At 47.5% G+C, this 25,842-nt stretch overlaps 1 protein-coding gene across 1 annotated transcript in view; it reads right to left on the bottom strand.

Annotated features, from left to right (window-relative positions):
- LOC103724872 (acetyl-coenzyme A synthetase 2-like, mitochondrial) overlaps positions 1-25,842 on the bottom strand; it is a gene marked incomplete in the record, with an annotated part of 48,992 nt that overhangs the window by 10,942 nt on the left and 12,208 nt on the right. The window contains 5 exon segments of the mRNA XM_008822018.2: positions 272-409; positions 1,487-1,634; positions 3,932-4,084; positions 4,423-4,598; positions 7,384-7,583. Of these exon segments, the coding sequence (XP_008820240.1) occupies positions 272-409; positions 1,487-1,634; positions 3,932-4,084; positions 4,423-4,598; positions 7,384-7,583 (815 nt within the window).

Genomic DNA, 25,842 nt, shown 5'->3' with positions numbered 1-25,842 from the left:
TATTATGAAAGAAAACATTCCTCGACATGCCCCCTTGGCATCTGTGCACTTTACTGTATCTTAAGCTTCCGCAGGAAGAACAAAAGGTGTTCTGCCCTAGCATTCTGTGGCCTGACTTCTCAGTGTCTGTCAGGAAACTCCCAAGGTGGCACACAACTCATGCTTACCAGCTTAGATTCACCATTGCCAAAACAGTGGGATGTTCCCCTGCCATTCTCCTGTCAGGGCCACCCAGATCAGTAATGCCATGCTAAGCCATCAGCACGCTCACCTGACCCCAGTGTGCGCAGGGAGGAACGGTCATACTTTTTCACCCAGGTATCTCCATGCTTCAGAAGCAGCCGGACAGCTGTTGGGGCTCCATAGAACTGGTTGATCTTGAGCCTCTGCACCGTCTCCCAGTACCGACCTACACAAAGGCCCAAACCCACAGTCAGCAGGAGAGCCCAAGCTCAGAGATCCTCAGGGCTGGGTATGTATGTGTCCACAGAAAAGGAACCCACACCACTTGAAGAATAGGGTCCCAAAGAACCTCCTAATCAGAAGGTGGCACACAGAAGCTTCCACACACAGTCTTAGATGACTGTATCACATAGGGTATCTGGCATGAGCTAGCCAGGAATCTGTTTCAAATGATATCCCTCCAAATTTTAAAAACTGTCATGGAACTTGGGCTCAGTCACGATTAAATGGCCCCTCAGAAGAGCTGGCTTTCCTTAGGTCACAGCATAGCTGGTACATGTGCAGGCACAAGCCATTTGCGCAGCACACACACATCTGATCCCCATAAACTCCACACCTTGCACCATTCCCTGAAGCCACTTTGGGCAATGGCCCTCCATCCACTGTGTTGCCCTCATACACTCTCCCTCGAGTGCAGGGAAGCCAGGGGCATCAAGAATATGACTCACACTCAAGCACTGTGGCATGCTAGAGCATCTGCAACCCGGTTACATTAAAGCAAATATTTGGGGGTAGTGTGTTGTGTGAGAGAAATACCAAAGACAGCGAAACAAGACCATGTCCTTAAAGTAAGAGCAACTGAACAAGGGTGGCTCCAGGCCATGCATGGTCCTGAAGGTTCAAGCAGCAGGGGTGGGGAAGAGATAGGCAGCTGGTCCATGTTCTGAGGAAGACCTGGATGAGGCCAGGTGAGAAAGCCCTAGATAGGAGAAGGATGGTGCTGAAGTAATGACCCACAACAGGCAGTTTTGGTTACGGAGATGGGAAAGGTAAAATGCATGGTTTTAACATGAGACTGCTCTCTGTCGGAGTCCCTCTGATCTTCCTATGGAAAGAACTGGGCTCCAGCTCACCTGAAAGGGCTCAAGGCTTAGCATCTATGGTATCCACTTGGCGTCTGGTCAATGGGACACCAGAGCTAAAGCCAGAACCGAGCTTCCAGCCATCTGTGGTTCCTTCCTCCAACCTCAAGCTCCTTACCCCACTGCCTAGTATAGGCCTCACCAGAGCTCTTGGTCCTCACCAGCATCAGGGTAAATTGGGGTACTCTCAAAAAGGACAGTGGTAGCTCCATTGCAGAGAGGTCCATACACCACGTAGCTGTGTCCTGTGATCCAACCAATGTCAGCCACACAGCCAAAGACATCACCTGGCTGGTAGTCAAACACGAGCTGTGGACACAGGAGGAGACCCTTAAGAACTTGTACTCCCCACACCACCCTGCTCCCACACCTCACTAAGACACGGCCATCTACACAGCAGTTTATAACAAATACAGCCACCACAGCTGCCAGAAGCAAGGTGAGAGCTTCAGAGGCTTCCTACAGAGCCCATCAGGGAGAAGACCAAACAACACAGGCAACAGCATTGTGGCTTTTCAAGATACCAAAAAGTATATGCTATATGAACCCTGAGGAGAAACTCCAAGCCTGACAATGCTGAACTACAGGATGGAGGTTGCTATGGGGACCATCTATGAGCTAGAGATGGACCATGTCCTGAAACAGGAATGCACCTAGTAGCAGCATTTCATCTAGTTATATAATTAAGATGTGGACACCTATACTAGGGATGTAGCACATCCTTGTTATGCACAAAACCTGTGATGGCTAATCTTGGTTGTCAACTTGACATACCTGGGAAGTGAGAACCTCAACTACGGAATTTCCTCCATCACACTGGGGCTGTGGGGCTGTCTGTGAGGCATTTTCTTCATTGCTAAATGATGTGGGTGAGTTGGAATCATGGTGGAAAGCTGCTTACTGGCTTGCTTTCTGGCTCATGCTTAGCTAGGTTTTTTTATACAGCATAGGTTCACCTGCCTAGGCATGTACTACTTAATGGAGGAAAGCTGCTTACTGGCTTGCTTTCTGGCTCATGCTTAGCTAGGTTTTTTTATACAGCATAGGTTCACCTGCCTAGGCATGTACTACTTACAGCAGGTTGGTGGACCTATGCTGTATTGAAAAAAAACAAAATCTAACTAAGCATGAGCCAGAAAGCAAGCCAGTAAGCAGCTTTCCTCCATGGATCCTCAACACCAAGTGAGCAGGAGGACACACAGCTCCCTTCCCACTCCAATTTGCATTTGGTCTTAGCCACATGAGCCTGAAAGTTCACACTTCTGGCACTCTAAAAAATGTCCAAGTATTAAAAAAAAAAATCAAAAGATGCTCCCTGCCCTGCCCCCATAGGTCCACTTCTTTTGCTCACAAACACAGTGTTCTGATAACATTTTAACAATAAAAATAATGAAGAGTCTCACCATGGTGACAGCTGCCCTAACAGCTGTCACATACAATGAAGGGAACGAATCCAGTCTGTTTTTCCTGGTGTTTAATGTCACTGGTTATATTTTCCAACATATTTTTACTCACACAGCCTGTCAGTCTTTGTGGCATCTCCTTAGGAACTAAGGAGGGATAATGGTATTCAGATGAGACTTTATCAGTTGACAGTTTCTGTCAGCCAGCATCCAGAGGCAAGTATGTCGATATGAACTCATGGTCAGCATAACATAAAGTCTGCCCAGTGGCTCTGCCCCTGTCTATCTGCCTCATTCTCAACAGTCTCAGTGCTGGGTGCAAGTGCTGTGCTCAGGTGTTTCTATCCCAGCACCTGCGTCTTCCTCTGAACCTCCCTTTAAGGCAATGATAGCTTAGATCTAAAATCCAAAATGGCCATGTGCTTGGTTGCCAGGTGATGGCCTTTAGTGAGACCATTGGATCATGAGAGCTCCAATTTCATCAATGGATTAATTCAATGATAGGTTCATAGTCAAATGGACTATTAGGAGATGCTGGAAACTGTAGAAGGTAGGACCTGGTTGGACGAAGGTCACTGTGACCCTTGCCCTGGAAGATTGTATCTTGTCCCCAAATCTGTCCCTACCCCTTCTTCTTCCTGGCTAATATAAGGTGAGTAGCTTTGCTCCCAGCATACCTCCCACCATGTGACCCAAATTGGCCAATCAGCATTTCCCTTCTAACCTACACCCCTGCCCTCAGTGACAAAGTCAGACTGGACTTAGGACCCCAACCCAGCAAAAATTTTGCAGGGGCTGTTAAGGCTGTCTCTGGAAGCCTGGTTAGAACTCTGTCCTTGTAATAGAAGGGGCCAAAAAACAAGGTGAGCAACATCTCCTGGAAAGTGAGAGCCTATGAGGGCCCCATTCCCTATACCTCCAGCAGAAGGAGGCAGAGCAGGACAGAGGGGCTGCTGGGCCAGCAGACTCAGATGCAGGACCCCAGCTCTACACACACACACACACACACACACACACACACACACACATACACAAATCACAAATAACAGCAGTCTGTTCATGAATATACGACAATCAAGCATCAACACTGCAAGCCCATGGTTGCAGGAGTACCAGCCTTCACTGTGGCTCCTCCTCACCCTGTCCAGAATCTGCCAGAGGCATGACAGGGGCATCCTCCACTCTTCTCCCCAAGGTACCTACCTTGTGCGTCAGGGCAGCATACAGTAGGTAGCCCGCCTGGGTATGGACGATTCCCTTGGGTGAACCAGTGCTCCCAGAGGTGTACAGCATGAAGAGCATGTCTTCACTGCCCATGCTTTCAGGGGTGCACACAGGGGCCTCCTTGGCCATCTCCTGGGAGGGGCACAGCACATCATCCAGCCAGGGCATTTAGCTGCTCCCCACTATTAGGCTCCTTGAGAGTACCACTTCCCCCTGGATGCTTTGGGACTCTAAAAGTTTACATTCTCTGACCTGCTTATGTTCAAATTCAGATGCAGAGAAGACACAAAAAGATGGATAGAGGCTGGTGGTAAAGTTCAGTGTTAAAGCTCATGCTTAGCATATGCAAGACACCGAGCGTGGTGTGGAGGAAAAGGGGAAACCCAGACTGAGGACCTAACAATTCTTAGACCCAAGTAATCTAATAATAACCCCTCCTCCTCCCACTGCACAACACGAGGTAAACCCACCTGCTCCAGGGGGACATCCAGATCCCCCATGGGCACCTTGGCATCTGTCCTGTGCGCTACAAGGACATGCTGGATTGTTGGGCAATTCTTCACAGCTTCATCCACTATTTTCTTCAGTTCCACCACACGCCCTCCCCGGACTCCTTGGTTGAAGGTAATAACCACCTTGCACTTGGCTAAGGAATACAACACAAACATGTCTGATCAGTTTCAGCCTTCACAGGCTGACTTGACTGCACATTCTAGGCCTGAGAGTGTGACAGAGGATGTCCAATCAAGTAAAAGAACCAACTGAAAAAGTGAGGTTCTGCCTGCTGTGCAAATTCAGGGTGCAGTACAGAAGTGCCAGGTGTTTCCCCAGTTCTGAGGATGAGCAGGAAGGAACCAGAAGTTCCCCCAAAGGCTCCCAGGCAGTGGTGCTATTTTGAGAGGTTCTGGAAACTTTAGCAGATGAAGCCTAACTGGAAGGAGTGGGTCACTAGGGGCATGCATTTGAAGGTTATACTTGGTACCCTGTCTCTTTCTCTGCTTCCTGCCTGCCATGAGGTGAGCAGCTTCTGTCTCACCATGGGCCCAAAATCAATGGTGCCAAGCAATCATGGACTGAACTCTCCAAAACCTTGATACAAAATAAATCCTTCCTCATTTAAGTTGTTTCTGCCAAAAGGTATTTGGTCACAAAAATAATACACTGGGGCCTTTTGATGTCTATACCAGAGGACTCTCCCAGACTCAAGAGAGAGGTACTGGAGAGTTACCCTACTCCGCTGACCTCACCCAGAAGGTTTCAGGAGACAGTGTAAATCTCCAATGCATGTGGCTAACCTGATGCATGGCTGCTACTTTGCTGCCCATGCTCTCCTATAAAAGAAGCTCTGATATCACCCCCTCCAATGTGGCTCTTCTTACCAGTCTTGCAGCCCACCATCCATGGTGCTTCCCAGGATCACTAAGATAACTAAAGGGGCAGCTTTTTCTTAGTGGTACAATCATGGAGAATAGTTGCAGGAGGGCCCCTACTGAGCCTCAGAACTAGTCAGCTCCCAAACTCCCATACTGATCATTCATGGATCCTAAGGTTCTGGAAGCTTCCCTAGCCCCAGCTACCAAATCTCCACAAACTACAGCCACCTAGGGTCAGCTATCATTCTTCCACTCAGAGAAAACTAGCAGATACACTTAGACACCATGGTCATAACAGCAGGAGTGGAAGGGGCAGCCTGCTAAATGTTACAGCATGAACTCTGGTAGAAAACAGCAGCTGTCCCACTTACCAACTCTGTGACTCTGGGTAAGTTACTTAACGCTCTGTGTCTGTTTCCTTATCAAAAAGAGAAGAGTAACTTCCTCATAAAGAAAAGACCAGCAGCAGACAGCTTGGAAGAATTAACACCAATCCTTCTCAAGCTCTAACTGAAGGAAGACATACTTTCAAATCAGTTCGATTCCCAGCACCCACACGGCAGCTAACAACTGTCCGAAACCCAGTTCCCGGGAATCCGATACCCTCTACTGAACTCTGAGGGCACTGCACGACACAGGTGCACTTATATACATGCAGGCAATACACACAGATACACAAAATAAAAATAAAATATTTTTTAAAACATTAAAAGAAGCCAGGCATGTTAGTGCATACCTTCAATCCCAGCACTTGGGAGGCAGAGGCAGATCTCTGTGAGTCCAAGGCCGGCCTGGTTTACACAGGGAATTCCAGGTCAGCTGGGGCTACAAGGAGGCTCTGTCTCAAAAAGACAAAAAAAAAAAATTAAAGTTACAAGAGTTGATTATGTGTTGTTCTAAGTGCTGTGTGCACTCAGCATCACCACGCTTGGTCCGTACTCTTAGGTAGGGGTAATAGAGTGTACACTTTTTAGGCATGGAAACTGAGGCACACTGAGGCTAAACAGCTTTCCCAGGGTCACATGGTACTAAGTAGCAGAGCTGGGACTCCAAGTTAGGCAGCCTGGTCCCAGGGCCCACAGTATCAACATTCATCCAGACAAGGCTGCACCCAGCACAGTGCTGAAAACATGGTGGCTGTGGTTATGTCTCCACAAACAGGGACACCAGGGCCTGACTCCATCAGTCCCCCAAGTTTTCCACAACCCACACTCCTCTCTGAAGCCTGATACCCTAGTACCTGGTGCAGAGGCCTGCAGAAAGTCTTCAAGAGTTCCCTCCAGGAACAGCAATGAGACGAGCATGCCTGCTCACCCCACTGCTAGTCAACATGCTCGCAGGACTTCTAGCCAGAGCCGTTAGCCAAGAGAACACAATACAAAACATCAAAGCAGAAAGGGAGAGTGAAGCTAGCTCTGCTCACAGATGACACGGTCCTGTAGGTAGACAATCCTGTGAAATCCATTTTAAAACTATGAACGTTAATAAATAATCAACAAACTTACAGAATATAAGATCAAATTTAAAAATTCAGTTATATTTGATGGGCACAGTGGTGTTCAGCATAATCCCAGCACTAGGAGGCCGAGGCAGATGGATTTCAAGTTCAAAGCCAATGGAAGCTACATAGCAAGATCCTTCACCTCCATGTCTCTAGAGACAGATGTTCCCTCACCCCTCAGCTTTGTTCCTGACAGTGCTATTAACCTTCAATACCTTCCAGCGTCTCGGGGCTCCCCAGGCCTCCATGCCCTTCCCCCTGTACTGTGGCTCTGTCAGGCCCTGTAGGCCTCACTGGGCACACTGCTCCCACCACAGGCCTGGCACCCTGCTGTTTCCTCTGCTGGAATTCTTTCCTCCAGCTTTATCTGGCTAACTCCATCTGACACATTCAGATCTAGGCTCATAGAACAAATGTTCATTCACCAGGTGGCATCTGCCATTTGTCTGTGAAACTTCTTAATGTCTAGCTCCACTCCATCAGTCTCTGCCCTGGTGGCTAGCATTCAGTACAAAGGCCTGGAGACTCCTGAGACTCTAATGCCCACCCATGTTCACCATCATTGATCCTTCCAGCCAAGGACTCGGCACTGAAGCCAGCAAAGACCACTGTATGGATGGCTCCAATCCTGGCGCAGGCCAGCATGGCCGCCACGGCCAGCGGAGACACAGGCATGTAGATGGCCACACGGTCCCCTCGGTGCACTCCATGCCTCTTCAGTGTGTTGGCCAAGCGGCACGTGGTCTCCAGAAGCTCCCTACAGAACGGGGAAGAGAAGGCCATTAGTGGGAAGGGCCACAGTGCAGTGCAGTGTGGAGGGAGACAAGTCTCAGACAGCAGGCACTGTCTCCTGACCCAGTGCAGGAGGCCAGCAGGCATCAGAACTTGCTGCACAGCACAGCACAAATGTTTCCAGCATTTGTACCTTCTCCACGGTATTGCTAAGTCTCCCCTGGCAGACATTTCATGCAGTTTCTGAGAAGTCATGTTTCCAAGACTTCCGAAAATGTTCGCTTCCAAAAGAAAAAAAAAAATGTGTAAGGAAGTCTTCTGATGGGGGTTGCTGACACCCCTGTTTTCTGTATCAACACAGTCCAAGGACACCAAAAAACCCTCTTCCCAGTCAGGGACCCAGACCTTGGTGGGACAGGTTCGAACCCTGTGAAGCCACAGTGACAGGGAAGAAAAAGCAGCACAAAAATGAACATACTGCCTGTACGGCCAGGCAGAGACTGGGCACAGAGGACAGAGATGGACAAGACACACAGGTGCCCACAGCCTTTATCTGCATGGTGTGAGATTCCCACTCCTCCAGGTCATAAAGTTTATTAGCCAATCAAAAGACAGCAAGCTTGATTGGCTCAGAATTAACTCATGATCCATCCCAACCTAATTAGAGCCGGTGACATTCAACTATAAGAAGACCAGGAGTCCAGGAAAGCTGCCCCACTGTGGAGGCGGAAGGGAAGAAAAGGCGGGCCAAGAGCAGAAGTGCGCGGGTAGTGCCTGTCAAGGTGTTCCAGTATCTTATCTCCTTAACGACCAATTATTTCCCCTTTTTCACTGTACAATATTAATTAATCATTTACAATAAAAAGAGCTGATTCAGAAAGACAGACTTATCAGGCAAACAAAGGTTCCTTTTCTCTGGATTGAAGGAGGCCTCCACCAGCCACACTCCTGCCCTCTGAATGGTAGCAAGATGCAGAGTAGGGCAGAGCCAGGCCCGCAGGCAGTTTCAAGTGGAGACCCTGCTTCAAGCAGAGCTCCTCCTGAAAGCACAGCGCCCTTCTTTCCACAGGCTCCAAGGAAGGCGAATCTCAAAACAAGAGAATGAAAGAGAATGAGAGTGGGCCCCATCTGGGCCTGTACTTCTTCCGAAGCTATCCTGCAGAGGAGTCCACGTGAGTCTGATCTGTGCCCACTGCTGTTGGCCCAGCTGCTGGCCACCTCCTTTGAGAACCTCTTGGAGAAAAGGGCAAAAGGTAGTATTTTGTGGCGCTCTGTCTTCCCTGTCCCTAAGCTGCAGTGAACGAGCACCCCAAGATCAAATCCACAGAACCTGGGGCCCAAGACCACTCCCACTTCTCTGAGAAGGCTGCAATGTTCTCTCCAGTGCTAAAGAAGCAGCTAAGTTCAGTGACACATGAGTAACTCGTGGCCCTGCCCACCAGCTCTGTTTTCACTGCTCTAGGACTTATGCCCTGTGTAGCACTGAGGGAAAATGCTGTGCCCACTGACCAACAGTGCTGAAATTCAGCCTTTACCCAGCAGCCCCAGGGACTGTAGCTAACCCATCCAGCAAGACCTGTGTCAGCGTCCCATAGCAGCCACACTGGTGTGGGCACTGATACAAGCATTAACACTGGCATGGGCACCACATTGCCATTGATGTGGGTGTGGCATTGGCATGTGTGTGGGCATGGGCACCGGCATTGTGAATGGGCACAAGGGTTGACATTTCTAGCTGCCACCCTAATGTCAGAAGATTTGGTGCCACCTGCCTTGTATAACTGTCATGGTATCAAGGAGAAGCAGAATCCTGTGGAATATTCAGACATTCTCTTCCCTAACAGAAACTCTTCACCAATCTCCAAAATGACTAAAATCGGCTAATTCTGTAAGTGAATTCCTAACATGTTAAAAATCCCATTTAAGGCACCACAGGGTGGGTCAGTCAGGGTGTTGGCACTGGACAAGGGAGGGTGTCCTCTAAGAGCACAGCTGTGGCTGCGAATGAGGCGCAGGCAGGTGTGCAGGCCTCTCCTTGATGGTGCAGCCTAAGAAGAGAGCAGGGAGAGCTTTCAGGCCAGGTTGGCTGTGGAGAAGACCAAGAAGAAAGGAGTGAAAGTTTCCCTCTGAGGACAGGAATAGGCCACTACTGGAGCTGAGCAGCCAACTCACAGTCCAAGGGAGGGTCTAAAGACCAGACCATAGATACCCACAGTAGGAAGACTGAGGGCCTGGATACACACTCAGGTGGGTCTGATGGGTCGTAAGCCTTGCTATTGCATCCATAGAAGAATGAAGTGACTCCCCGCCCCTGCCTCGTGCTAGGGATTAGGCCTAGGGCCTTGCATGTGCTAGGCAAGTGTTCTACCACTGAGTTATAACCCTGCCTGAAGGGAACAAGGGGAGGGGGAGAGAGAACAGGCTTCTGAGGAAGAATTAGCTCCAGAGCTGGGGATGTAGCTCAGTTTGTATAGGACTTTCCTAACTTATACAAAGCCATGGCTTCAACCTCCAGTGCCACATAAAACTGGGCATGATGACTTACACTTGTGATCCCAGGAGGAGGCATGAGGATCAGGAGCTCAAGGACAGCTTCAGCTATATTGCCACATAGTAAGCTGCCTATATGCAGCTCTGACTCAAAAAAAAAAAAAAAAGACCTAGGTAAATCTCAGATGTCAGTATACTTCCTGTTCATTTTTCCAAGGCAGCAAAGCTGGAGATAGGAGGGATTCTTGAAGACCACACAGTGGCCTAGAATATGCTACCACATTCCAGCCCACAGAGGTCCAGACTCTGCTTAAACATCACTCTGCAGAATCCCTCATGGGGCTGCCTTTCTGTCACTTCTACAATAAAATCCTACCTAAAATTAGTCCAGGATTTGCAGCTCTACAAATTCCACCCCACAGTCCTAGCTCAGCCCTTTAAAGTTGTTCAGAACAAATCTAATTTGTCATTCAACAACAACCCTTCAAGTTCCCAAATATTCTTCATCCCCACCTCTTTTTCCTGGGTTCTCTAGTCCAGCTCTCCATAACTCCATCTACTCAAGACACTCCAGATTACCAAATGTACCTCGTGGTATCTGCTTGGAGCAGAATATGCCTACTCAGGCCCTTGACCACACCTTTATGTCAACAAAGAGCATATTAATTTTGTTGTGGTGCTGAAAATGGAACCCAGGGCATCGTGTGTCTTAAGCACACACTGTGTCCCTGAGCTGCATCCCCAGCCCAGAACATGCTGGTTTTTAAAATATCAAACAGAAGATGATGCAAATTCAACTTGAAGTCATTAACACAAGCCCTCCTACTCCATAATTTACAGATAGTCTTTGACCAGGGCCTTCTCCTCTCTTAATACAGTCACAGAAGTTTCTTTTTAAAGCAGACTTTGCATTTATCACTAATTCTATCTCAAGTGTCTACTCATCTGTATAGACAGCTAACCCATCGCCTATGAAATATGGGTATTCCTTTGTTCCTTCTTGTGGGGGTGTGGGGGTGGGGGTGTGGGTGTGGGTGTAGTGCTGTTTAGTGTGTGGTGGTTTGAATGAGAAATGTCCCCCATAAGCATGTGTGTTTGAACACTTGGTTCCATATTGCTGGTGCTATTTGGGGAGGTTATGGAACCTTTAGAAGGTGGAGCTTTGCTGAAGGAAGTATGTCACTGGGTCAGACTTTAGGGTTCATAGCTTTGCCCCCACTTCCTGCTTTTTGCCTCTGCTCTCTGTGTGTGGATAAAAAAATGTGATCAGCCAGCTTCCTGCTCCCGCCACCATGCCATGCCTTCCCTGCTGTGATGGACTCATCCCTCTGGAACTGTAAACCAAAATAAACTCTTTCTTCCTTAAGTTGCTTTTGATTATATTTTATCACAGCAACAGAAAACTGATACATAGTATATGCATGTGTGTAGTGTATGTGTGTGCACATGTGGATATGGGTACACTGCATATGTACATGCATGTGTGTGGAGGCCAGGGGTTGATGTTGGGTGTTTTCTCCTAGCATCCTCCACCTTATCTTTTGAGACAGGACCTCTCACTGGACCCAGAGCTCACCGATTGGGTAAACTGGCTGGCTATCAAGGGACCTGTCTTTCTGTGCGCCCCACCCCCAACTCCAGTGCTAGTGTTACAGATGTGTGCCACCACACCCAATTCTTATTTGGGTGCCAGAGATCTGAACTCAGACCCTCATGCTTACACAACAAGCACTTTACCAACTGAGCCATCTCCCAATATTTCTTTTTTGACTTTCATCTTTAGCAACAATCTCCTTCAATTTGTGCATCTGGGCAATGTGGTAAGCAAACGTAGATCTTGAAATCACTGAAAAATATGCTATTCAAGAAATCCTGTTATTCCAAGTACAAAGAAACAGTTCAAAAGCAGGTTCTTGGATTTTTGTAATTTCTCAAAGATTTCCACAAACTGAAATGCTACTGCTTGTATATTTAAAAATAATGCTGGGTTGGAGAGATGGCTCAGTTGTTAAGAGCACTGGCTTTTCTTGCAGAGAACCCAGGTTCAGTTCCCAGCACCTTTATGGCAGCTAACAACCATCTGTAACTCCAGTTCCAGAAAATCTGATGCCCTCTTCTGGCCTATGTGGGCACTGCACAGCACTAGTGCACTTAACATATGTGCAGGCAAAACACTCATACACATAATTTTTTTTAAACATTAAAAAATAAATAATGCAGGGCCAGGCGTGGTGGTGCATGCCTTTAATCCCAGCACTTGGGAGGCAGAGGCAGGCGTATCTCTGTGAGTTCAGAGCCAGCCTGGTCTACATAGTGAGTTCCAGGACAGCTGTGGGTACGGCCAGCCTGGTCTACATAGTGAGTTCCAGGACAGCTGTGGCTACAGAGAGAACCTGTCTCAAAAGTATAAATTAATTAATTAATTAATTAATTAATTATGCAGAGGCCAGCATCATGGCACATATCTGTAATCCCAATACTTGGGATATGGCAGCAGGAGGCTCTTGAGTTTAAGGCCAGCCTGAGCTACACAGAAAGACTTTGTCTCAAAACACACATGCACACACACACACACACACACACACACGATGATGATGATGATGAAGAACTATAAGTATAGCTCAATGGCAGAACATATGCCTGGCATGACCAAGGCACCTGCTGGATTTAATCCCCACTACCAAAAAAGAAGGAAGGAAGGGAGTGAGGAAGGAATGGAGGACTCAAGAAAGGGAGGGAGGAAGAGAGGGAGAGGGAGGGAGACACCCAGCTATCGGTAAGAAGACAGACCTCTGCCTCAGGAAGCACTGGCTTCTCCACTGCTTGTGGGACACTTGGTGCACATCCCACGGCACAGCAACGTGCAACTTTTTCAGAAATGATCCCCGTAAAATGAGTTAAGAGTTTTAAATACAGAGAGCAATACGGCATTTGCTCAGGTGCAGAGCAGGATATGCAAGTTTGTATTGGAGACTACTCAGGATCCAGCTTTCATTGCGGACATATGCAAAGGGGTGAGTAAATAGACAAACCCGGCATCGAGTTACTGGTGCTTAACACCAGTAGCATATTGTGGACTGGCTTTGGAGGGAGGAAGAAGATGCTCTGTAGGCGACTCATAACAGCAATAATGTGTGTTCGGTGTTAAAGACACAGCCCAACTGCAGTATCTGTAATCAACATGACACCTGCCTGAAGTCATACAATGTAAGGGCACCTTCCATCCCTAGTCTGAGAGCCTCAGATTAGTTCCAAATCAGAAACAGCTAGAAAAAGAGTTCAGAGGGAAGAAACTATATTTACTTATTCACTTAGCTCTCAATCAAAACTGGGGGCTTTTTGGTTTTTAGTTTTTAGTTTTTGTTTTGTTGTTGTTGTTTGTTTTGAGATAGGACCTCATAGCCCAAGCTGGCCTTGGATTTTCTATGTATCCCATGCTGGCCTATAACTCACCATCTTCTTGCTTCTGCCTCTAAGTGCTAGAATTACAGGTGTGTGGCACCATGCCCAGCTCAAAGCTGGTTTTTCCATGGCTAATTTTGAAAGCATCTTTCCTTCCTGACCATTTCCTAATGCCAACCCAAGAAAGTAAGAAAAAGTATCAGTATGTATTGTATTTAAGAAATAACAGGAGTGCATAGCTTGTTCATTTCCTATACTGATCTGGCTCTCTGCATTCATGAAATTTCATCTTTTTTATTATCTATCTATCCCACTAGAGTACAAGGTCTGCTTGGACATAGATTTGAGTCTTGTTCTGCCCTTCTGCCCATCATCTAGAATTAACAATTTTAATTAAAGCCAGGTCATAAAAGATTCTCAGTAAATATCTGTTAAATGAAAGCACACAGCAGGCAAGCATACAGTGAGAGCCAGGTGGGCCCAGGGAAATGACCCATACTCCCTGCAGCTTGCTGGCATAGCCCCTCTAGAAGAAAGGATAAGTTTTAGGGATGGAGAACATGACAAAACATATCTCTTTTCACTGGCAGGGCAAGGCAGTTCCTGTATCATATCTTAAGGAACCAGGTCTGGGAGCAGTTATTGAGCCACAAAGCCTGATTTCATGGTAACGAAATTTGCTCTGTCTATTGCTTACTACCCTGAGGGAATGGAAGCCACAAAAATGGGACAAATGGGCTCATCAATTAAATCAACATCATTAGTTGATGTTATGACCATGACCTTTAGCAAAGAGTTGTGATGAAAATATAAAGAGCCATGCTTAAACATGAAAAATTCCCCAAATCTGCTATTTGCCAGTAAAGGGGGTCCCAGGAGACAAGAGCAGAGCTGTTGGAGGTAACACCAAGACAGCAAGTCAATGTGGGCCACTCCAGTTGTTTTCTAAATTCCCTCAGAAAAGACATGTGCTTTCCTTGAAATGTACTCAAGGAAAAAGATGTACTCAAGGGGAAAGTACTGACCTCAGAGTTTATCCCCAGAGGGGCATCTCTCTGGGTGCCAATATATTGTCAGAGCAAAGATGGGGTTTTCTTGTGGAACACTGTCCTCCAAGCAGAGCAGAGCAGCCATTACCATGTTAACCAGAGCAGCTGTGATTACCTGCAGGTGACCCTCAGCAAGACTGGGCCTTGAAGGTTTCTGATAGAAGGGGGTGAGGAAGGTTAGTAGACCCTCACCTGATATTCTAGCCTCTCCCTTTTGTGTGCCCCCACCAACCCAGACAGCTGCATGTAATTTTGCATGCTTTCTTGGAGGTGCTAGAGTATACAGAGGTTGGAAGGTTAATTGAAGGGAACTCCATCTACGCAGCTATGAGAAAGTAGCCATCCATGCTGGAGTGGGACTATTCAGTGAGGCAGCTGTTTGGGGGTCAGCCCTCCTCCTGTAAGTAACCCCTCATCCATTCTTCTCTCTATAGAAAGTAACTCTAATAAACTCATTGGTTCACCAAGCTAGACTTGAGTGGAATTGTTTCTTTGATCTGTCATCAATGCCCCATCGGGGGTGAGTAGACGTTCACATCTCCCCTGGAAAAGTTAACACAACAAGAGCTCACTAGGTCCCCCCTCCACTTTCTGACCTAGAACTGTCTCATCAGTCAGATGACCTGAAAATAGAGCACACTACAAAAGGGGTACAGGCCCTGAATACGGCATTCCAGGCACCTTTAAAGGTGCCACATAGGTTATAATCACTGCAGAAAACAAGCTAAGAGTTGGGAAAAGAGTGAACACTGACAATTCCTTCATTGTTTGTTTGTTTTTTCCTACACTGAGTGTTGAACTCAAAAGTTCACAATGTAAGGCAGTCCTAAGACCTCGCACATGCTAGGCAAGCCTGCTAGTACTGACCTACACCCTTAGTTCTCTGATGGCTCCTCAGCAGAGACAAGCACCTTAAATGCCTCTTTCCCGTGAGAGAGAACACAAAATACCACTTTGTCCTGTATACGTTGCAGGATCTGGTCCCTGCTTCAGGGTAAATGTGACACAAATGTTTGTAGAGGCCTTGTGTGAAGTACTCACCTGAACAGTCCCCCTGCTTTGCCTCAGGCAGCCAGTGCCAACAGTAGGGGCAGATCTGAGAAGGATCAGGATCATTCAAAAGCATGGTTGCTGCCAAGTCTGGGTTCAAGGCACTCAATTGGAGCCTAGGCTCTAGGGAGGCCAAAGGGAAGGCTGGTCCACCTTATATGATCTGTACAACCTACCAGTCTCCTGCCCTATGTCACCCCTCCTTGTCCAGTGAGCACAGGAAGCCTTCTCCCCAGGCCGGCCATGGTCACCTTCTTGCCTCCTCAGCCTTAAGTAGCTGGTTCCCCCACTCCCCACCAAATTCCTCCCCTCCCCTTTCTTCACCTGTACCCCAAATTCTTAATTTCTTCTCCTATAACAACCAGCAGTCACAACTATAGCATGTGCTATACCCAAGATTATTTCAAACCCAAACAGAAGAACTTTTTTGTAGTAGCTTTCTGTCACCAAAACAAAATACCTGAGATAATTAACTTAATAAAAGACAAGGTTTGGTTTCAGAGGTTTCAAACCATGGTCTCTTATTCTTACTACCTTGGACCTGCAGTAGCTCAGTATAGTATGGTGGGAGTATGTGGTGAAGTCTTCTCACCTCATGGTGACAGCGAGAGAGGGAGGGAAGGAGAAAGGCAGAGAGATAGAGAGTACCAATACCTCCTTCAAGAGCATGCACACGGTGACCTAAAGGCCTCTCAGTAAACCCCACTTCTTAAACAACAGCATCACAGGCTGCTCACCAAGGCTTCAACACATGGGCCTCTGGGGGACAGTCAAAATCCCAACTTGATTTGGCACCTTTCAACTATCAAACAATCTGTGGGCTCTGAGCTCTTTTTCCCCATATGAGGAAACTGAGAGTTAAGCTACTGTCTCAAGCTGGTCAACTGAATGATTTAGGGCCGGATTTGAACCCAAGCATGAGCTCCAAAAGCCTTGCCCTTACCCAGTTCTTCTTACTAAAACCCTGGATTCCATTCCCAGCACAGAAAATAGTGAGAGGAGGAGGAAGAGAAGGAATCCGAGCTGACTTTTGTTCAAAAGGGAAATCAGTGGTTAAAAGAGGATACTGCTCTTGTGGTAGACAAAAGTTCAGTTCCTAGCACCTATGTAGGGCAGCTCACAACCACCTATAACTTCAGCTCCATGGAACTGAATGTCTCTGGCCTCTGTGGGCACCTGAATTCACGTGAGAAAAGGTATAGGGAGGGTGTATAACACCACACTCAAGACCTCCTGCCCCTGGTGTCTCCCCAGCTATGTTCAGGTCAAATCCCAGATCTCTGACCAAAGCCAGCAGGCCATCAGCCAAAAATATGCCTTTGTAGGATGGAAAGAACAAGTCAGACCTAAGAAAGGCACTGTTCTCATTAACGCCTGATTTCCCCTTGGCCCAAGTTTTGTCTCCGGAAAACAAGTTCTCTCCCTTCCAGTCACAAAGCACAGCTCACATCCCTGAGGGAGGAAGGTGCCAAAGCAGTGATCACTCTGGAGGTTCCCACAGGCTAGCGGCCCAATGAGCTAGTAGAATCCCAGCGTAGAAGCCAGCAAAAACATCTGGGCCTGGCAGAACATTTGGCCCTGGCTGGGAGACTTGTTTACTGCTCCAAAGCCACACAAGTAAGTCTTTTTCCTGATGAGATTTGGAAATGGATTTAGTTTTTAACTTTCTAAAAGCATTCACTTTTCCCTGTGGTTTAGAAAAGAAATCCACAGAATGTTTTTCAGGTTCCAGTTCTGGTAATGTTCCAGGCTTGCATGTCTCCCATGCCACATGATGAGTCTCCTGAGATCACTCTACACAAGTCCATTTGGCAAAACACAGGGAAGCTGCGTTCCCACAGAAAGTTCCAGACTAGGCATAAGCTGGGAGTCATTCTCTTTCAAGGCTTTCCTGTAATCCTGCAGAACACTGAAGACTGCCACTTGGAGGACAGTCCCTGGGGAAGGTTTACTCCAGCAGACACGGTCACCAGGGTGACACCCAGGCACCAAAGCCAGCTTGGAGCAGCTTGGTAAAGCAGAGAGGTGGCTCCTGTATCCCTGTCATGATGGCAAGCGTCCAAAGCCCAGTTTTCTTAGGAAAACAGTCCTGTGGCATGTGCCAATGATCACAGTGTAAATATTGGCTCCATAGCTGAGTTCAACCCTCCAGTACAACTCTCTTAACAAGGTGTTGGAAGGTAAATATGGAACCAATAACACGGGTACTCAAGCAAATTCATCTTGCTCTAGCAAGGAGCCCCCCACCAAAAAAAATACAGCCTGTATCCTCCAAGCTCCTTGAAGCTGTCTTTAAAGTTCACTTAAACTAAGATTTGTTTCCTTAATAAAACAATAATTATTTAATCCTTTTACTTACTACCCACTTAATAATAAATAGTTACTAATAAAAATGTAAGTTGTAAATCTGGGAGGGGAGAAGAGGAAGCATACACCTCTTTTTAGTCTATGCATGTCTCCTCCTTTTCTGGGCCACAGGCCCTCTTATCCTGCCTTTCAGACAATGAGTTCTGCAGGTGCTCAGATGTTTGGCTTCCAGACCCTTTATTGCACCCCTGGGCACAGAGTCAAGGGCAGAGAGCATACTCACATAGTCTCCCTGGGCAGCCCCGTCCATTGTTCAAGCAGCTTATTCCTGCTTGAAGGCACTAGCCCACGAACAAACACTAGCACTCCTTCTGAGGGCACATGTCTTCCTTGCAGTTCCTAAAAAGTACCCCCATTTGTACCAGTGGGAAACACTCCAAAAACCTCACATCAAACAGGAGACTGAAGAACAGTAAGATAATTTAGTTGTAAAGTTCAGAAAACTCATGGGCTTCTAATATCAAGAAATGTAAGACTGACTTGTTGACATCAAGCTGGCCTATTATGACTTCACAACTGATAAGCCTACAACAGGTGGAATTAAATAGTCACAGGGTAAATATCAGAGCCTACAAGTTACAGTCTACAGTTGACCTTGAACAGTTGTAATTGCCAAAGGCATTTGCACAAACTAGAAAGTCAGAGGGCCTGCTCACATACATGATATAGATGGGTCAACAGGCCCACTCAAGTGGCCTGGGGCCTGGGAAACTGCTAGCTGGGTCCTCATCATGGAACAGAGAGACATCAACCAGAATGGGGCGCCACACTCCCATCCCCTCAGGCCCTCTGGACTTTAGCTGTTTTTCTCCCAGAAAACTTCCAGACTCCCCAGGTTACATCCTCCACCTGAAAAGCCTTTACATCTGGGGTTCTGCCAGTTCATGGGGCTGCATCAGGCAACAACACTGCCTATGTGTCTGGATCAGTCTCAGTAGCTCTGAAGGTGCCAAGAGGCAGTTGAACTCATAGCAATGGGGGTTTTCTGACCCCTGGACCAAACACAATAGAACCTGTGCTAGAGGTGGGGCCTGAACATTTGCCCAGGTCACTCCTCCCTCTCGGCAGTTCTATGAGCAACTTATGGAAATCTTTTCACTGAGAAGTCGAAATGACTTTCTTTTAGGAAGTTAAATCTTGACAGACACATTTCCCACAGAGTATTCAATGACATTAGTGGGAATGTTTTCAAACACAGATTCCCAGGGGCCCCCAAATCCCAAATCCACAGGGCTCCAGAAGGCTGGGGAGGGCATTGTCAGAAACTGTCCCAGGGACCTCAGAGGCCTGTGTCTAGAGATGATGCTCTGTGCAATATCACGGCCTCAGACCCCCGCTGCAGAGACATGCCAGTAAATACCAAGTCCATGCTGCTTCTTGCCTTAGGCAAAGTTTTACCCACCAAAGTCTCCCTCCCTCCATGAAGAACCAGCAAGGCCACAGTGCTCTACTGGTCTAGACAGTAAGCAAGAGAATCCCCCCTCTTCAAAGGCTCAGACCTCCTCTCCAGTCTTCTCAGAGGAAGCTCAGCTGGCTTAGTTGAAATGAAATTCTATCTCCTCATCCAGTCCTCACTGCCAAGCAAGGACCCCTGTTTTAACAGGGAGTCAGCCCCCAAGTTCCCCCTCTCCCCTGTCACCACAACTCTGCTCTTCCTGATCTGCAAGAGGCCCCATCACACAATTCCACAGCCTCCCCTACCCAAACCCCATTTCTCCTGTAACTAGGTCTCTGCCCCTACACAGTGGTTTCCCAGCCCTCTGGTACCATAACGTGTGCTCCTACCCAACTGCCCTGAGTGCCTTCTGTGTGCCTGCTCATTCCTCCAGGGCCTAGGAAATCTGGAAGACAATCCCTATGAGTGAGTGGGGGCTGTGTATGCATACACAACCAGGAAAGATGCTGACTCGGGATTGTGGAGACCAGTATGTCCATTGGCTTTCTCATTGCTGTGATTTGACAAGAAACAACGTAAGGACGGAAGGACTTCTTTCGTCATCAGTTCAAGAGATTACAATCATGGTGGGGAAGGCATGGGGGCAGGAGGTAGCTAGTCACATTACATCTGCAGTCAGGAAGCAGAGAGAGATGAATGCTGGGGCTCAGCTTCAGTTCTCCTGGTTATTTAATCCAGGACCCCAGCCTATGGAGTGGTGGCAACTATGGTTAGGATGGGTCTTTCCACTATCAATTAATCTAATCTAGAGACTCCCTTACAGACATTCCCAGAGGTTTGTCTGCTAGGCGATTCTAGATCCTGTCAAGTTGGCAATCAATATTAGCCTTAACACCCAGGAAGACCCTGGGCTGCAGAGCTGCCCCTCTAAGAGGCATCAGGACACCAGACTCAGATTTCTTTATGCTTCTACAGAGGTCAAGCTGAACACAAACCTAATTCTGGGCTTTCCAGCTATATGAAACCTCAGCTCCAGAAACTCTCTGGAAGCCACAGTTGTGACTTTGAATGATGACCTAAGGTCATCCATATCAGCTCCTGCCCAGATGCAATGGGGGCAGGGAGACCACAATGGGGGCAGGGTACAAGTCAGCAGGGTGGGAGCAACAAGGCCACAGACCAGACACAAAGGAGATGACAAGAGACTTTAGGAGGCCAGTGATCTCAGTGGGCAGACACCTTCACCTTGCCAAGGAGCAGCACCCCACAGCATGGCATGTTGTGTACCCCTAGTGAAAGGATGTAGAGGAGGGCAAGAGTGAAGGAATGAAAAAATGCAGCTCCTGAAGAAGGACAGGGGATAGGGGAGGGGAGATGGTTGCACAGTTCTAGGTAGGGAGGAGAGGCAAGAGGTCTTATCTGCTGGTCTTGAACACTGGCCCCAATGTCCTAAAGGAGACACTCCTGGCAGGGTCACAGGAAGCCACCGCGACGACAGCAAAACTGTGAGTCAGGCTAACTCCTCATACAGTAGTCTAGAGCCTGCAGAAGCAGGAAGTCAGATACAAAACAGGAACAAGGAAGCCTTCCTGTCACCAGCTTCTCAAGTAGGGTCAGGGGCCGTGTCCCTCCTCTCAGGAACTGAGCCCCACCTCCCTCCCCTAGCTGAAGCCTTTCTACCTCCTGCAACCTGGACACCCCCCACATATTCAGGAACAGCAGAAAGGTGCTCACAAAATAGGGACCCGGCTTCAAGGGAGGTGTTTGTTTCTGAGTGCTCCACAAATTGAACCTTGGCCAGGCTTGCCCCAGAGAAACCTCAAAAGGCCCCATCAAAGAGGTTTCATGAGATATAAACAAACCCTCTCAGTCACCACTGCTACAGTTCAAAGATCCAGCCATCTAAAGTATAAACTTCTGCAAACCTTAGCTTGCCCAAAAGGATGACAGAAAAACAATGGTAGTCATGTATAAGAAGATTCTAAACATTTCCAGGTTTCAATGTCAGGAGCCAAGGTCTAGTGGGGCTTGGGGGGACTAAAACCAGTGTATTCCGAGTTATACTGTTCTGTTGTATTCCAAGTAATACTGTGTAGATTTGGACCACCAACCTGTGGTCAACTTCCTCCACTGTAATTCTGTCTTAGTATGATATCTTCTCTCAGGTGAGGAAGTAGGCTTGGATATCAAGTGTAGGCCTATTGCTGCTGACCATTATCCCACAATGGAGTCCCTGAACACCCCCACTCTGCCCCACTCTTTGTATTAGTCATGGTTCAGTAGGACTGATCCATTCATGGCACCCTACCCACCCTCCTTGATCAGCAAAGGGGCCTCCCTTGACTGTCACACTTTGATAGAGGAGACGGCTCACTGGATTAACTAATGTGGGGGCCACTCTTTGTATTAGTCATGGTTCAGTAGGACTGATCCATTCATGGCACCCTACCCACCCTCCTTGATCAGCAAAGGGGCCTCCCTTGACTGTCACACTTTGATAGAGACGGCTCACTGGATTAACTAATGTGGGGGAAGAAGAGCAAGGGGCCACGACCAGGTGAGTGAAATGTGGCTGCCTTTACCTAATACCCTTCCTTGTTCTCACATGGGGAAATCCCATTTTATGTCCTCACCCCTGAAACTCCATCATATGCCCTACCAGTCCAACAGCCACTGGGCTACCACAGGCCCTCCCCTTCACAGGATCTGGAATCTTCTGATCACCTGTTCTTAACTGACCAGTAAACCCAGACACCAATTTGTACTTTATCCCATGTGTCAAACTCAGCGCTCAACACCTCAGTGGAGGAGAAGCATGATTCTACTCTGCAGGTGAGAAATTGAGGGTCAGAGGGGTGATGTGTCCTGAGTCACACACAGTCAGGGAAGAGGAAAGACATGGAGCCGGCCCACTGAAGACTGTGGCACAAGTTCATCTCTCCAGGCCCCTCCTGCTTTCATCTTCCTCTGCCTCTCAACTCAGCTCCTCCTAGAGCCTCTCCCACTGACATCCAATGAGTGCTTCTATTACTTTGGCTCAGAGAGACCAACCCCTTATAATCACATTGGAAGGTAACTCTAGCTACAAGTTCCCCCATCTGTACCCTGGCTTCAGTATGTGGAATTTGCCAGTCTTATCCCTTGGATAAAGCTGTGCCCCCACAGGCCAGGCCCATCCTGCACTTCCCCCATGGCCCTCCACAGTAAGAATGTCCTCTGCCTGATATTCACCAAGGGTTTTGAAGCAGGTAGAGTCAGGGACCTGATAATCCTGCCGCAACTATGGACCCTCCTATCTCTAATGAACGCATCTCATCCACTACAAAGGCCCAGGATAGAACAAACACAGAAATCATCCCCATGGAAACCACAGCACAGGTATGTGGTGCTGTCCTTTCCGAAAGAGGTCCTGCTTCCTGTCCCTATGTTTCATGCTGGTCAGGACCCCTCCCTAGCCCACATCCAGTGTTGAACAGTATGGGTGTCATCTAATTCCTCCTCTTGTAGATGAAGCTGGAGCTGAGGGGCGAGCCTCAAAGCCTCAAGGTTGGCCATGAAGCAGAAAGGGGCTCTAATGGAAGAAACAAGATGGGAGAGGGAGACAAGAGAGGATTACAGGTGGTGAATATGAGCAAAGCTCAGTGATATGCAGGTGAAAATGCTATAATGAAATCCATTATTTTGTACACTAAAAATAAAACTAATACCGGGGTCTGTAACGGGCTTGTTTGGGCTCTCATTCAAGGTCAGACCTCTACAGTGAATCTGAGAGGAGAAATACCCTGGTTCAGACCTTGTGATGCTCTCTTGTTTCAGATTATGCCCACGGACTGCAGGGCCTCACCCAGAAAGCTTGCTCAGTCCATCCCAGCCTAGAAACCTGGGCTGAGACCCCAAGGCACAGCAGGGAGGGCCCCACTAGCCAGGTAAGTAGGGTCTAGAGCCTCATCAGTTCTGCCACACATCCACTGAGGCTTCTCTACATGTGACCCTGGGTCTCTGCAATGCCCACCTGATTGTGCAGTGTTGTCCTCTGAGAGGCACACAGAAGGTGAGAAGGGGCACTGCTCACGTGCCATCTGGTCACCTGCCTTAGGAAGGACCAGATTCTCCATGCTCTTCCTGCTGGCTTCCTGCAGCCACTGTCCATGAATATGGGGAGGACCAGGATATTGTTTCCCTAAGGTCCTACAGTCTACTTCCTGGGAGCTAGGAAACACAAGGCCATCTAGGCCAAGCTCCAGCCTCAGGTGCCCTCTGGTAAGGTGGGTAAAGGAACTGGCTCACTATTTCCAGCTCTGGGTTTTTGACCACATAGAAAAAGTCACATGGAGTAGGTTTTATAGGCCAGAATACAGAATAGCATGTCCCTGAAGGCTACAGGTGTGTCTTTCCACAGGCAATGGTTAAGTCACTCAGGGCACATCCTCTCACAGGCTGGTGACACGGCCCACACAGAGCATGATGCAGAGTTGTATCTGCTTCATTAAATGGTGTGTAAGTGCATGTATGTTTGCCTTCACACACACACACACACACACACACACACACACAATGGTAAATCTTATGCGGTCCCAGGATGGAGGTGTTATTCAGAGCTGGGTCCCACAATGCTGGGCAGAGGAGTTGTTGGTTCACCAGATCAGATTCTTCAGAAATACATCTGAGGAACTTAGCAGACCCAGCAGTGAGAGGTTCTGGACACCAGAAGGTGACACATTAGTGACCATCCCTGACAAGCTAAATTCCAGACCAGATGCTGATGTGGCTCATTCTGAAGGGCTTTATCCCAGGATCCATCAGGTCTCAGAGACATCTGCTGACCTGGCTCTTAGAATGAGATGAGTCTGTAGCATGTGATGTGGGCTCATGGCATTGAACCTGCTAATATGATCAAGCCATGAATTCCCACTTGCCCCACACCAAGCATTTGCACATAAGTAAATCATTTTACCTCTCTGAGTCAATCTCCTTATCTGGAAAACTGGATTTAAAACACCTATCAGAAAACAAAATTTGACCAGTTACTTGGGAAGTTAGAAGGAAGGGCTGATAGTCAACAGAGAAGGGCCACAGAACTTTCTGGGATAATGACAGTTCTACTGTATCTTCATTTAAAATATTTTATTTATTATTTTTATTTTATATGCATGAGTGTATTGTTAACATGTATATAAGGGCAAACTTGACATGCAGCACCCAAGGAGGTCAAAAGAGGGTGCCAGATCCCCTGAACTGGAGTTACAGATGGTTCTTAGCCGTCATGTGGGTGCTAGGAACTGAACCCAGGTACTCTGCAATAACAGCCAGTGCTCTTTACCGCTGAGCCATCTCTCCAGTCCCAAGTTCTACTGTATCTTAAAGTACAAGTTTTCATCACACAGAGTATGCATTGAGCAAAATCCAACAAATGTGCATTTGAACATTCCATTGCAGGTAAATTTCACACGAAAAGAGAAAAATAAACATGTACTTTCTAGTCTCTAGTTAATCCTAAGCATGCTAAAGGGCTTGGGAGAAGAGTACTTGACATGTTTGAGTGTGGTTTGTCCCCCACAGTGCTTGAACACTTGGTCCCCAATGAATGGTAGCATTTGAGAAGACTTGGAAACTGTAAGAGGTGGAGCCTAGCTGGAGGAAGTGGGTCAGTCTGCAGCAGGCCTAGGGGTTATGGCTGGCCCCTCTTCCTTCCTGAGCTCTCTCTATGCCTCTTGACTATCCATACAATGTAACCAGCTGTCTCACATTCTCACCCACCACCACATCATTCCCACCATGATGGACTATATCCTCTCAAACTGAGCCAAAATAAACCCCTCTTCCCCTCATTTGCCTCTTGTTGGGTATTTGGTGGTGGTGATGAGAAAAGTAGCCAGTACAGTGCTGATATCTGCAACTTTGAAATGCACCCCAAAATAGGATGGATAGACAAGGGATAGATGGAGGTATCATGCCACAAATAAAATACTGTAAAATCTAGGTCATGGGTAGATAGATGGCTGTACTATTTCAAGTTTTTCATAGTAAAATGTTGGAAATCATAGCATTATTATTATCTAATCAAATCATGATCCTTATTAAATAAAATAATTCAGTTACAGTGCTTAGAACAATACTCACTAGATAGCTGTAGATTATAACCATCACTGGCTATGCTTGATGTATATTTGCAGTTTGATGCATCCACTCAGCTTCTGGGCCGACCCTTTAAAGTCATTTGGATTATAATGACACCCCACTTTGCAGAGAGGGAAGCAGTGCCCTGGGAGACCACACAGCTTTGCTGGGCCTCACTGATTCAAGAAGTTCTGAACCAGTGAGGAACAGAGGAAAAACAGGCAGAAAACTCCTCCAAGGGCAAAGGCCACTGGCACCTACCCCAAGATTAGTCTGCAGATGCCAACCCTCTCTGCTTAAGGTCACAGCCAAGGGATGAGAATCAGTCAAGGATATTCTCTCTCCAGGTCACCTGAGACTCTCCCAGGAACTGTTCACATTCAGATGTCCAGGTCACCCATGAACTTCTTGAA

Source organism: Nannospalax galili, unplaced genomic scaffold, assembly GCF_000622305.1.
Source record: "Nannospalax galili isolate Female #2095 unplaced genomic scaffold, S.galili_v1.0 scaffold2429, whole genome shotgun sequence".
NCBI lineage: Eukaryota > Metazoa > Chordata > Mammalia > Rodentia > Spalacidae > Nannospalax > Nannospalax galili.
The sequence above is the reverse complement of the archived record's forward strand: the minus strand, read 5'-3'. Positions and strand labels throughout refer to the sequence as shown.